Raw genomic sequence first — 14,236 nt, forward strand, 5'->3', positions numbered from 1 at the left:
GTAAAAACAAAGAAAAATATGTGGCAGTCCCCTTATGCAGCCATCAAAGCCTGAAGTATTTACTCACTGGCCCTTTACAGAAGAGTTTGCTGACTTTCATCATATATAATTGACTTTAGCCCTGAGAGCTAGTATTTCAGTTATGACTAAAGTGTAACTGGGTTCTTTGGAATAGCCTGAAAATCTAATAACCATTTAGAAACTTCCCATGGAAAATGTGGGAATGTGGTGGCTCAAGAAAATGTGAAGTACCCAAATCTAGCAATGGCAAACTACCCAATGAAAAGCATTTAAGCTTCAAGAATATGCTACCTCAACTGGTCAAGAGATTCCTGACATGTGGCCTTCTCTTCATGGGAGAGAGAAATTAGTAGTTCAGGAACAATTCCTGTTCTTAGACAGGAATCCTATTTTGCTCCATAAAGGAACTATTTATTCGTTTAGTTCTTGTTTTTTCCTTTATACTTTTCTATGTTGTCCCGCTTAGGGTTTAAAACAAAAACAAAGTACATTCCAATAAGGATGACACTGAGGCACCAGTGAACAATCTAAAGTAGAGTTTGTGGGCACAGTCATTTTCTCCTAAGACTGGCTGTAGATTGCCCACCAGAACCTCCACTTGTGGGATTTTCCAGTGGAATGTTTACTTCTAGTTTGCTGGAAGAAATCTTGGTAACTGAAAGAACAAGAACAGAGTTTCTTTTGAATTATATATGGGTGACACAGAACAAGCATCCAAGGAAACTAAAGAAATGTCCTATTACATCTTCAGTTCTCACAGATCAACCATCCACTAATGGAGCGTGAAAGAGTTATTTAAATATTTCATTTCTTAATATTTGCCTGTGGGCACTAATTTTCTTATTTGATAAATATTTATTTATGGTAATTATTAAATTTATTATTTATTTGTCATATTGTTAAGGAATATGAGGTAAATCCACTTATATAAGGTGAAAGAAAACATAATAATTAAGATGGACTACAGGCAGGGTAAATATAGGCCTCAATTTGCTCAGGGCCATCCTTGTCTACAACTTTGGTCCCCTCATAATCAAAGTACTCCTTTTCACCCTTGAAGACTTTGTGGTTTTGGACACTGAATTATATGGTCAGCCTGTTTACAGACCTATTCAGGTTATTTTTCCTAAACTTTGTGGAAATTGTATAGGATTCAGAATTATAAACTATTATCTTCTGGAGCAGTGATCAGTGTCACTAGTGAGAACACCACTAATTGAGAAATTGGGTTTCATAAGCTTTTGTACTTTCTAGCACTGCACATATCTAGACTAGTAAATAATAAAGAAAATTCATATATTAGGGCAAAATATCCTACGTAAATGTGAGACAGGAGATGTACTACAGTGATAGTGCATGAGAATGTGAGTGGGTGACTCAGAGCAGATCAGGAACAGACTAAACTCCTGGCACCCTTAAATACTTTCTCCACTGACATTACCAACTCTACACATTCCGATTGTATCAGGAAAAAGAAATCAGATGCTGCCACAGCCTAGGTCATAAAAAATGGAAAAACAACCCCAAAACAAAAGACAGAACATCATAATCTTGCCAACAAAAGTCCGCCTACACTGTCCCACAAACTGTTTCAACAATGTCCTGAGAATAAAAGGGCAGCTTTTTCTTTGCCTATTCTTTTGAGAGACTTTCTCCTCAAAAACATTCAATGGTTGCTTAAAAAAATTTTTTTTTGGTTGAACTTGCGCTATTATTCAAGACAAAAAAAAAATCCAACTGGCTTTAATTTTTTAAATGATCATTTTCACTTACGAGTCCCTCTAAGAAATTTAAAAGCACACATAAAAAACTACAAACAAAATATACTCCTGGCAGTCACCTGTGAATCATGCTACAGAAATTGAATGCAATCTTTAAAATCTAACCATGCTAATTTAGAGTCATTAAGTTAGAATTGTGATAAATAAGATACAGTAATTTCTTCAAGCTAAGTTTAGATGTACTTCAAAATAAGTTTTCTTTACAAATTTTTAGGGTTTTATAACAATGCTACATTTTTTTTGGGGTGATTCAGAACTAAAGACTCTAGAAATTAAAAATCTTCCCAAAACATTCTCAACTTCTAAGTAGAGCAACTTTTGTTTGTTGCAGCTCTTTTGTTATGACCTTATATACTATAGACTTCTGTATATTTTAAATTAAAGTAACTTTCCTCAGGTTACTAACCACAAGCTTATATTGTTTATAAGATATTCAATAATTCATATATTTTCTCCAATGGCAATTAAGTGCCTACTATACATCAGGTACCATTAAGTCTTTCCCCCTAGACCAGAGGTTCTTAATCAGAGGCAATTTTGTTCCTCAGGGGACCTTTGGCAATGTTCAGAGACAGTTTTAGTTGTAAAAACTGGGAACATGCTTCTGGCATCTAATAGTAGAGGCCAGGGCTGCTGTACATTTTACAATGGACAAAAATGTCCCTCATAGTCAAGAATTGCCCAACCAAATTGTCAACAGTGCTGCTGTTAAGAAATATCAACTCTAGATATTTGTAATTTGTGTTACTAAGACACTGGCAATAGTAGCTGTTGCTAAAACTCATTCAGGTATTTTCACAGCTGAAAAACCCATAGTTGTGTATGGGAGGAGAAATATAGTAAAAGACAGCCTTTTCATGTTTGATGGACAGGTTAAACATTTTTTTTAAACTGGGGATTGATTCCTAGGAACAATATAAAATGTTATTTGCCTAATGCTATATGATAAGAAGTTAATATTTCCAGAGTAAAACAATCATACCTTTTTAACTGCCATAATATATCCTTCTTCTTGAAACATTTTGAAAAATTCACACATGAATGTTTCTTTGAAACTTGACTAAGAAAAAAACACATGGAATTTATATATGTTAAGTAGAGAACTAAGAATATAATTGACTGTATTTTTAAACTTAGGATTAGGGCCTAAAGGGATTCAATCGTATATTTCAAGAGAGTTATGGGGCTTGGAGCTGAAGATTTCTCTCAACAGCTGCTGGATGATTATGGCACAAAAAGATAAACAAAAGGCTTTTGCATCTGTTAACTAGACTCTCTCTCCCATCTTAGACACATTAGTTTAAATGAAACTGTCTTCTGTAAGGGTGACTAAGACACAACATCTAAAAGACAACTATCGCCATCTATACATATATATGTTTTTGGTTCTGCTTTGTTTTTAATTTGAAAGGGAGTAAAGTGAGGAAGAAGGGATCACAGGGTGCAACAACATTTAGAAGTGTGAGTACAGAGCAAAAGATGTAAAGACTTACCTTGCTTTTGGACAGACTCCCCCAGCTTCCCAAAGTTTGAATGGTTTTTGAGATGAGAGTTAATGTTCTAACTGTCTGTGGATCCTAAAGAATGTAGAAAAGACACAAAAAGTCTTGTTAGGTTTTCAAGAAATAGAATTTGTGTAAAGAGTAGAACAGAGTGAACGGGCTACCTTGCTCTAAAACAGTGACTCAAAAATGTTCATTCAAACCAGCTAAAATCTAGCTAAGGATTGGCACAATTCACTGAACTAAGGAATTAAGAGACTAAAGAAGCCACATGTAACTGACAGTTCCTCTCAAAGTAATTATATCTAATGACATGTTATACTTTCTTCTGAAAGCCATAATTTAATCAATATTAATTTTTGGGGGGTGGGTACAGTATGGCAGATGGGATTACCTAAAAAACTGTATTCACTTTTGGAATGTCAATGGCATCTACTTTTTTCTACCATATGACTTAAAATGGCAGTTTCCAAATTTCTGTATTCAACCCACTTGTAAGCATATTCAATACTTTTATGGCTTCTGCAATCAATTCTTTTCACCATGGAAGCAAAGACCTAAATTCAACTTAGGAAATGAGAAGTCACTTAGTTCATGTAGGATCTTAGCAGAAGGTAACTATTTGAGTCTATTATCCAGGCCTATCTACCAGAAAGAAGTAAATATAAATAAAGTTGACTAAACAGTGCTCCCTAATGAATCCTTGCTGCTTCCTTTTTTTTTTAAATTGAGGTATAATTTACATACAATAAAATGAACAGATTTTAAATGTATATAGTCTGATGAGTTTCCACCAATCCATCCATTTGTATAACCGATTCCCTTATCACTACATAAAACATCTTTTTTGTTTTGGAGATTCAAATACCCATAATCTGCCATCAAAAGATATGTTCAAGGGTTTCCCTGGTGGTGCAGTGGTTAAGAATCCGCCTGCCAATGCAGGAGACACGGGTTCGAGCCCTGGTCCGGGAAGATCCCACATGCCACGGAACAACTAAGTCCGTGCGCCTCAACTACTGAGCCTGTGCTCTAGAGCCCATGTGCCACAACTACTGAAGCCCGCATGCCTAGAGCCCGTGCTCCGCAACAGGAGAAGCCACCGCAATGAGAAGCCTGCGCACTGCAGCGAAAAGTAGCCCCCGATCGCCACAACTAGAGAAAGTCCGCGCGCAGCAATGAAGACCCAATGCAGCCCAAAATAAATAAATAAATAAATATTTTTTTTTAAAAAAGAGATTAAAAAGAATCAAAATAAAATTAAATTAAAATTAAAAAAGAAAAAGACATGTTCAAGAAAATTTAGATACAGAAATGCTTTAGTTTAGTGTTTGGCTGACATTCCTTAATATTTTAGTATCCCCACACTGAAAATAGGCAGTGACTGTGAAGGTGAAGAGATGACCAGGATGTAAGGCAATTCTGGAAAAGAAGGAATACCTGAGATATGATCATTACGATATACTCGTGAAACAGTTACACACCTTAATTAAGGTTATTCAGAAATATTTTAGCTACAACATCCAGAAAATATTTTAGCTACAATATCTATAAAAGGTCCCTCCAATTCTCTGCCTTTGAAGAATATAAAATTCTTAACAATGTGCTAACAACCTGAATTTGAACTGAATTTCATCAAGACTTCCCTGTTCAAATTTGGTTTTGAAATCAATGTTTTAGCTCATTATGTTCCTGAACTGAAAAAAGTGAGCAAACCATATTTTCCATAATTTCTGCATGTCAGAGGTTTGTTTACACCAATATGGCCCTCACTATTTGACAATCGTATCATTTAGCTACTGCTGATGCCCTAGTGTACTCTACAAAGAAGCTGGTCTAAATTTTCACCCGGCTACTATCTGCCGTCATAATTATTCAGAGATGCCCAGGACCTTAGTCATCTGGCACCTAGTACACAGACTAGCACTAGCATATAGTAGAAGCTGTATTACATTTATTAACTTGAACTGAAACGTTGAATCTGTCACCCCAAAACAACGTATCCTATCCTTTTTTCCTTATATTAAGTCGAACCATGTGAAATTGCTGTTGACTATTTTTGATCTACAAAAAAACCAAAACAGAACAATTTCATAGGATTCACCATAATACTTCAAAGGAGAAACTGTTCTTTCCCCCAGCAAGTTTATCCTATCACTTTTTCTTTTAAAGACACTCTTTCTGAATCATCCAGTACATTGATATATTAGTAAGGCCCCTTCTGTCTTTAATTTCTCCCTTTCTGTTGGTCTCTTCTCCTCTATTTAAACCATACATAGCTTTTCCCATTTTTGGAAAAGACATCATTTGATGAGCTCTCTCTCCGAGCTACCATCTTTCACCTATCAAACATTTACTGAGGGCTTCCCTGGTGGCGCAGTGGTTGAGAGTCCGCCTGCCGATGCAAGGGATGCGGGTTCGTGCCCCGGTCTGGGAAGATCCCACATGCCGTGGAGCGGCTGGGCCCGTGAGCCATGGCCGCTGAGCCTGTGCGTCCGGAGCCTGTGCTCCGCAATGGGAGAGGCCACAACAGTGAGAGGCCCGCGTACCGCAAAAAAAAAAAAAAAAAAAAATTTACTGAGCACCTACTTGTTCTAGAAATTGTGCCATGTGCTTGGGATACACAAATTTGAAAAAGATTCCGCCCTTGCTGTTAAGGTATTGACAGTCCACATGCAGAGACAATAAACAGATGATTATAGAACAGTATGACAAGTGCCATGACAGAGGAAGCCCCAGGGTGCTACAGGCACATATAAGAGAGGAGCCTAACCCAGACTGAAGGGTTAGAAGTCTGCCTTGGCTGAGTCTTGGAAGGAGCTATCAGTGAGAGACTAGGGGATAGGATGAGAAGGAAAGTTCAATCTTTCTTCTTTACTATGAAACTTCTCAAAAGAATGGTCTACCATGTCAATGTTACTATAACCCATATTTTAAAATCAGTGTTTTTCAAAAGAAGTATTTATTCATGTGTATATGTACACACACATGTACATACTTGAATTTGCCCATGTCTTTTAGCAGCAGGGCGAGCTCACTTTTTTTTTTTTTTGCGGTACGTGGGCCTCTCCCGTTGCGGAGCACAGGCTCCAGGGCGTACAGGCTAAGCGGCTCCGCGGCATGTGGGACGCTCGCGGACCGGGGCACGAACCCACGTCCCCTGCTTCGGCAGACGGACTCTCAACCACTGCACCACCAGGGAAGCCCTCGAGCTCACTTTTGATATATTTCCTAGGTAAAACTGCATTCACCTACTTATTCCTTAATCTTCTGTAATTGGATTTTCTTCTTTTCTACTCTACTAATATTCTCAAAATCCAAAGAACTTACAAATGTAAAATCTAACAACCTTTAATTGGTTCTCCTCCTCAACCACTCTGTAACTTTCAATAATAGTCTCGACAATGTCATCGCCCTCAGGTCACTGGGATCATTCCTTGCTCTCAATTTCTATAGTATGGATTGTCTATACTCCTTACTTGGTACTAATCAGGTGCTAGTTTTAGATTTATGTATGTAGTTTTAGACTATGTGTCTTATATATTTGCCTTATTTCCCCAATTAGAATGAAAGGCTCACTTAAAAGCAAACAGTAAAGTTATATGACAGTTTGAAGCAATCCTTCTGACATACTGATTGGAAAGGTGACTTCAAATACAGAGTCTGTGGTTAGAAGGACTTTACTGTAACATCTGTTACAGGGATATGCAAATTCAAGTCTGAATATAAGGCAGGGTCACAAGCTCAGAGGTAGGAGTTCTGTTTATGTCCAGAATGTCATCAAGCTTTTGCTGCCCCACAGTTCTGTACAGCTTCAGTAATATAGCCACAGAAAGGACAGCCCTGTGAACAAAAGGCACTGGCCCAATCCTCCGCTGTAGCTACTCAGAGACCATTTGTTCTTTGACAAGAAAGTGTGTGTTGCTGCCACAGCAGCATGGTTTTACTCAGTTCTCAAAGTTAAGTAAGTGGCCAATGTGTAGCTGTCAAGAGAAGCAGTGGCTGCAGAGCCCAGTTTAACTCCAAAACCTGTGGGTCTTCCCTACACTGTATTAGCGAGTTTCCTAAGGGCAGGGAGTGTCTCTTCCTCATCACTACATCTCCGGTGCTGAGCACAGCATCTGATACACTGTAGGTGCTCAAACACCTGGCTGCCTAAGAGGCAGGAAGGAACAGGGGTAAGCTTACAGCCTGGGAAGACTGAGTGGGTCAGTCAGTGAACTTTCTTAATCCAGTTCAAATTGAGTGAGATCAAATCATAATTTATTAGTTGTGTGACCTTGGAGAAGTTCTTGAATTGTGGTTTTCTTATCTATAAATAAAGATGAGAATAGAATTTACCTCACAGGGTTACTGGGAGGACTAAGTAAGTTAGAACATATAAAGTACTTAGAAGAAGGCCTAGTACAAAGCAAGGACTAAATAAATGTTGGCTTTTATTATTATTATTTGTTATAAAAATCAGCAACAAAAACAATTAGATAAGATTATAAAATGTTTGGAACATAAAAGGTTAAAGAATTAGCAATAATACACTGTAGGAGAAGGAAAAAGAAACAGCAAAAATAAGGAATTTTAAAATGTTAAGAAACATGTAAATCTATGCAGTGCAGATTCAGATTTAAGTAACTAAATACAACTTCAGAACAGAAAGATTATATGCCTTAAGTTTTAAATCTCATATATTTATATCATCATCTCAGGTGAATAAAAAGTAAAAATATGGAGATACCAAACAAATTACATTCCAATGAAAGTTTCTACACCTTTCAGAAATGAGCCTCTTCAAATTTCTGTGAGATTTAAAGATATCTGCAAGATCAAACTAAACCTATAACTAATGAAAGAAAAAAAAGACATCCCTGTATTATGGAAATTTACAAACATACAGAATAGCAGAGGGAAAAGATGATGAATCTTCTTTGTACCCATCACCAAGCTGCAGCTATTACCAACATAGTATTATTATTCATGTGCATATCTTTTAACAACAATAACAAAAAAATAGAATTTTCCACCTTCTCTGAAAGAATCAAATGGCTAAGAAAAATGCCCAGTAAATTTAAGTATCCGTTATAAGAAAACATAGCCAAGTGAAATTTGCCTGTTATTTTATCTTTTCTTATTTTAATAAAAATAAATTAAAATGGAATAAAGCTTTGAGAAGAACAACACTTACTGGATGATGAGGTCGCAAATGAAAAGTATGAGGTGATACTACCGCTACAGCAAAGAAACGAAGAAACACAAAGCTGCTCACTGCAGAATACTGAACATGAGGGTCATCTGCAGGAAAAAAAATGGTGAAATGTCATGCACAAAAACAATTAAAAAACAAAGATGACCAGGTAAAAAATATTGGAAAAACATGTAAATTAAATAGGAGATAAATATAATTTGTATAGTAAGAACTGAGTTGATGAAATGATAGTAATGGTTATGAGTAAATTAAAGGAAAAAAATCCTATGACTAAAAAAAAATCTGAAAGAAATAATAAATAATAAAGAAAGTGAAAAACAAAGCTGCTAGGTTGTCAGAAATATTTTAATTTGGAAAAATACCTCTTTCCTCATCTGCAAGAAGAGACTCCTGAAATTACAACAAAAATAAAAGTAGTATCTAGCACTACCTAGTGGTAATGCTGAATCCCCTAAGGCTAAGATAGGCGATTGTCTTCAGTTTTAGGATACTGTTCCCTCAAAAATCTTGACAATATCAAAGGTTATGTAATATAAACAATTAGACAGAAATCTTTACTTTAAAAAAGCTACCAATATTCCCTATAAAAATGCAGATGAACTGAAGACAACTTGTGGCTTTGATCATTCAGCTACAGCTTTTGTTGCTGACTGGAGTCAACACAATGCAACAATCAACCAGATGGTAAAGAAGCAGGTGAGGGAAACAATGTCTGCATTTGGTGTGAGTTTTAACTCTTCTAAGTCACTCAGCAGGTGGTCACCCACAAGTCATTTAATGTGTAGTTCTTTAATAATACTTGCTTCCCATGACTGCCTCCCCACTCCCCACCCATCTTCCCAGGGCAGTAAGAACAAATGAGAAAATAATGAAAATACTTTTTGAGAATAGAACTATCACTACTGGAGTCTACTGAGAATATCTAAGGCCAACAAAAAGACAGTTAAGGAAATATGTTTGCAGTTTTAAAAAAATCATAGGATGTGTTTTAGATTATTCACATAAACAAGAATTAAACAGCTAATGCATACTGAAGGCCAAATTCACTGGGTAGTGTAGAGTACGCTGGTTAGTAGCATGCTTTGGAGTGGGCCGGGCCCAGGTGTGAGACCCTGCTTACCTGCTGGCCATGTCACGGACCTTGGGCAAATTACTTGACTTCCCTAAACCTCAGTTTCATTAACTACTGAAGGGGAGCAGTACCTATCTCATGTGGTGTTGTGTAGGTGAGAGAGTGGAGATAATTCAGGCTAGCACTGTGCCTGTTCACTAAGTCCTCCTCAATGTGGTTATTATGATCTAACACACTATTTAAAAATATAATTTCAGTCAGCATTTCATCTTTCCATACTTTAATGTCTCTGCTCCCCTTATTTTCATTACAAAGTCTAGATTTAGTATGCTTATTTCAAGTTAACTGTTTATATTTTTACTATAATTAGCAAAGACATCTAGGGCTGAATTTATCTACATGTTAGTTAGACAACTCAACCCCACTTTAGCTTTGGGTAATTTAGTGGAGCAGCAGATAACTGCACACACCTGTGTGCACATAACACACTTAAAAATACGATAAAATAGCAAAATCTCTTCAGATGGTTACAGAAATAAACTTACAGTTTCACACGGCTGGATAAGACTGATAATTTAAGCAGCTGCCTTACCTCCTTACCCTCCCCCCCATTACAGGCAGATCTGGAAAGACAGCCATAGTAAGTTTATTTACTTATCAGAGATGCATATAATTAGAATTCCAAGTGTTGACAATCAGAGATAGCAACTGTTAATTTAATTGAAATGTTTTTAAGGAAAGCCTTGACACAGGTGTTCTTGCAAAATTAAAGCATGCCAGATATTGATATGTTACCTCAAAATTCTATGTATATTGCAACAGAGATGTTTCTAATGTCTAAAACCATTTTTGCAAAAACCTCTCATCATTAAGACCTTAGCATTCTCAAACTGTCAAATCTAGTCAGTTGTACAGAACTTAAAAATTCTCACTATTTTGAATGCATGCAAGTGGAAAAGGTAGTTGGTACAAATAACAAAGCTGTTTTTGTTTATCATATTTAACAGTCTTGTAAGCAGCTGGTATAAATACTTATATACTGTTACGGTTCTAAATTTCTGCCTTTCTTAAAATTAGTGTTGATTTTGATTTGCTTGTATAAAGTTGCTATTATATTGAAATAAGCAAGAGTATTCTGTTTTAAGATTACAAGAAAATTAGATGTTTCATTAAAATGCTAGAACTATTTTGAAAAATGAAAGAAGACTATATACTTAACAAACCATAAACACATTCACATAAACTAAATAGATAATAAATGTACAGAAAAATCAAGTATAGAAAAAAAAGGAGTATTTTAGTAAAACAAGGCACTTACTAGGAAATCTTTGAGTGGCCATTTGCCTTAGAGAATAAAAGATATCACACATTACAGTGGGGCAACTCATACTTGATTTTACAATTGTACTGAATAACTTGTCTACATAGTAGCGCAGATTCTCCTGTAGGATTTAAAAAGGTAAACATTAAGATTTTGACTTTTATACATGTTCAACAGCCTTTATGGAAAAAAATGCAGCGAAAATGAGATATATTAGGCAGTCACCATCTAGTATTCTAAAGCTTTGCTTCCCTTCTCTAAACGCACTCAGCTAAAGGACAATTGCATCCTGAACTCATTTAATGAATTAGATTTAGACTAGTTAGATATAAGAGGTGAATGTACGGAATAAAATTCATAAGAAGCAGCAGAGAATAAAATGATCCAAAGAGAAATGAGGGAAATAACACTCTAAAAACTAGACATAGGATATGCTGCTAATAGTATAGGCATTATGCAAATAAAAAGCGCTGCTTCCCTCCAAATAACATTACTACAACATAAGTGGGAGATAGGTATACCATTAAGACCAATTTTAATGCAGTTATAAAGACACAGAAGACTTACCTTATTATTTTCTACATTATCTCCCTCTTTCAATTTAATAGGATCAATTTCACAGGATTTTGAGGATTCACATATCTGGAAAATAGATTAATTTTTCATCTAATGCTCTTTTCTAAATAATTTGGCAAAATGAAAATTACTATTATTTTTCTGATCATACAATTATAAAAATTAAAACTGTAACAAAGTTTAAAACCCCCATCCAGAGATAATGTATACAATATGCGTAAAGAACTGTATCAAAAAACATTTCTCATATATTTGAAACTCCAGCTAAAATAAACCCTATAACAAAGAAATAATTATGTAGAGTATACTACAATGTGCCCTTCAAGTAAAAATCCATTGATGGAAAAGTACATCATTTATTTTACTTCTAAAGTGTTCACCTGTGTTCTTTCAGTAATGTGTGAATGGATATATCATCCCCATCAGTAGATAACTTGATGAAAGAGATGCTATAATAAGGACAAACTATTAGTATCAGAGGTTATATTCTGTACCTCATCTAGAATAGGTTTTAATGTTACTTTCAGGTAGTGCCTTCCCACTATTTTCATCATCTCATCCAGACATCGGGTAGCCAAGGAATTTCCTCTAAAAATTGTGTTTGCATCTCTGAAATACAAATAGAAATAAGGTGAAACCAAGTGTAATAAACAAAGGCTGTAAAATCAATAATGAGGTATTTGACTTTGGTCATATATACAATTTTAGTAATTTTTACCAACCTGCTACAATTAGGATTTTCAAACTTACCAAAAACATAAAAAAATAAGTTAGCAAAAAAAAGTAACCTATATTTGAACTACAAAAGTAGTGTGTGTCTAAAACAAGTGTTAGACTATGACAGGAACAGGAAGCCATCTGATTGCTTTTAATGTCAGACATGGGCATATAAGGGTGCTACATAATGGATAAGGAGGAAAAAACCCTTCTGTCCTGGTGTTTTATTTGTGACATGTGACTCATTACAATAAAGAAGCAAAGATTAGTAACAGGAAATTTTAACAATGAGTGAAAAAAATCTTTTAGTTGTTAACTTTACTGTTGGTGGATACTGCTTGCTAACTTAAAGAACTGCCTTTTATTACTTGCTAAGCAGTTCTTTTAAGACCTCTATACAGAAAGAGGCTGGTCAATACAAAAGAACTGAGATTACAAAAACAACTTGGCAAATTAAGGTCCAATTTCAACAGCACATAGTTAACATTTAATAAAATATAACTCTTACTGTGTATCTTTCAAGTCTAATTCAGCTACTGCAGTGGCAAAAGGAACAAGTTTATCATGGTGGAGCAGCAGTCGTACAAGGGGCAAAACAGCATCATTTTTATCTCGACATATTTCACCCAAAATGTAAGCAGATGAGGCAGATATCGGCTAGAATATAGAAAGGTAGAAAACAAGCACAAAATCAAAGAAGCATGATTAAATATTCAATCATTAGCCTTTAAAAAGTAATTCAAATATGTTCATTAATGATAACTGTTGTATAGAATAATATTTAATTTTCTAGATTTTTATCAGAGATGAAATTTGGAGCAGATATTGGTATACAGTACTCTGGTTCAGAATATATATATATTTATATATATATATATACACACACATACATACAGAGTGTGTGTGTGTGTGTGTGTGTATATATATATATATACACACACACACACACACACGTATATATAGTTTTAATAAAACTTGATACTCTGAAATCTTTTCCTCATAATTTACAGAATTATTCTAGCCTTTCCATATTAAGTAGCACACAAGATTTTTAAGGTACCTGAACATCTGGTGATTTTAGCAGCAAAGTTTTCAAAGGACCATAGTACTCTGAAGGAAGCACATAGTCTTCTGTATAACATATATTTAATCGAAGGGATCCCAGGTCATCAGTTTTAGATGACTTGTTTCCATTGTCTCTTGGTTGTAGCAAGTACCTAAAGTAAAAATAGAATCAATTCTATGCAATGGTAATGGGCCTCAAAGTTGGTGAGGTAAACAAACAGCTAAGCTATCAAAAAACTAAATCCAAAAAGTCAACTTAATGTATAATGTTAGGATAATTCATTAAATAGCACAGTATTAATTTTCAGAGGCTTAATAGTGGCTGTCTATTGAACTAGAAAGCTAAAAATAGATTTTAATCCAGGAAAAAAAAGTATAGATAATACAAAAATCAAGATCTCAAAAGGACTGAATAAGAGTCTGATTAGCTTGCAGGTTAGGAAAAAAATAATAAAAAATGAAACACAAAATCCAACATATTATCAAAAATAACTCTTTACCAACTAAATTTAAGAGAGACACATTTGGTTGAAATAGATAAGACATACTACAAGAAGGTATAAGTGATCTCATTTTAAAGTAAATCCTACATTGTAAAAATTTGAACTTATTTTTTAAAAGTTAGTGATTGAAGGTTTATAAATGATTTTTATATTATTAAAGGATTAACAGTGCAAATATACTGAAAATGTTTTTATTTGCAAAAATCAGATTTACATGAATTTTTCCAGGTACGTAAAAGGCAAAAAATATATATGTAAAAAATAGAGGCAGCTTTAAATATTCCAAGGAAAGAGAAGTGTTTAAAAATCAAGAGAAGTTTGTAGGACCAAAACCAGAAATCTAAGTTATTTTTAAAGACTTTCTGTCATGGAAATTTAAAAATACATACAAAAGTAAAAAGAGTAGCATACTGAACTCCCATGTACCATCACCTAACTTCAATAATTATCAACTCAAGGTTATTCTTGTTTTAGCCGT

At 34.9% G+C, this 14,236-nt stretch overlaps 1 protein-coding gene across 4 annotated transcripts in view; it reads right to left on the reverse strand.

Moving 5' to 3' along the window:
* The window catches only part of RASA2 (RAS p21 protein activator 2), a 116,796-nt gene that overhangs the window by 21,173 nt on the left and 81,387 nt on the right, over window positions 1-14,236 (reverse strand). For all 4 annotated transcript variants that reach the window (XM_029213999.1, XM_029213996.1, XM_029213998.1 and 1 more), the window contains exons 10-17: window positions 13,251-13,407; window positions 12,699-12,847; window positions 11,968-12,082; window positions 11,465-11,539; window positions 10,895-11,018; window positions 8,484-8,590; window positions 3,296-3,379; window positions 2,785-2,862 (exon numbers count right to left, since the gene is read on the reverse strand). In XM_029213999.1, coding sequence (XP_029069832.1) covers window positions 2,785-2,862; window positions 3,296-3,379; window positions 8,484-8,590; window positions 10,895-11,018; window positions 11,465-11,539; window positions 11,968-12,082; window positions 12,699-12,847; window positions 13,251-13,407 — 889 coding nt within the window. The remainder of the gene's footprint in view (window positions 1-2,784; window positions 2,863-3,295; window positions 3,380-8,483; window positions 8,591-10,894; window positions 11,019-11,464; window positions 11,540-11,967; window positions 12,083-12,698; window positions 12,848-13,250; window positions 13,408-14,236) is intronic.

This window comes from Monodon monoceros, unplaced genomic scaffold (genome assembly GCF_005190385.1).
Source record: "Monodon monoceros isolate NGI ecotype Baffin Bay Population unplaced genomic scaffold, NGI_Narwhal_1 Super_Scaffold_11, whole genome shotgun sequence".
Lineage (NCBI taxonomy): Eukaryota > Metazoa > Chordata > Mammalia > Artiodactyla > Monodontidae > Monodon > Monodon monoceros.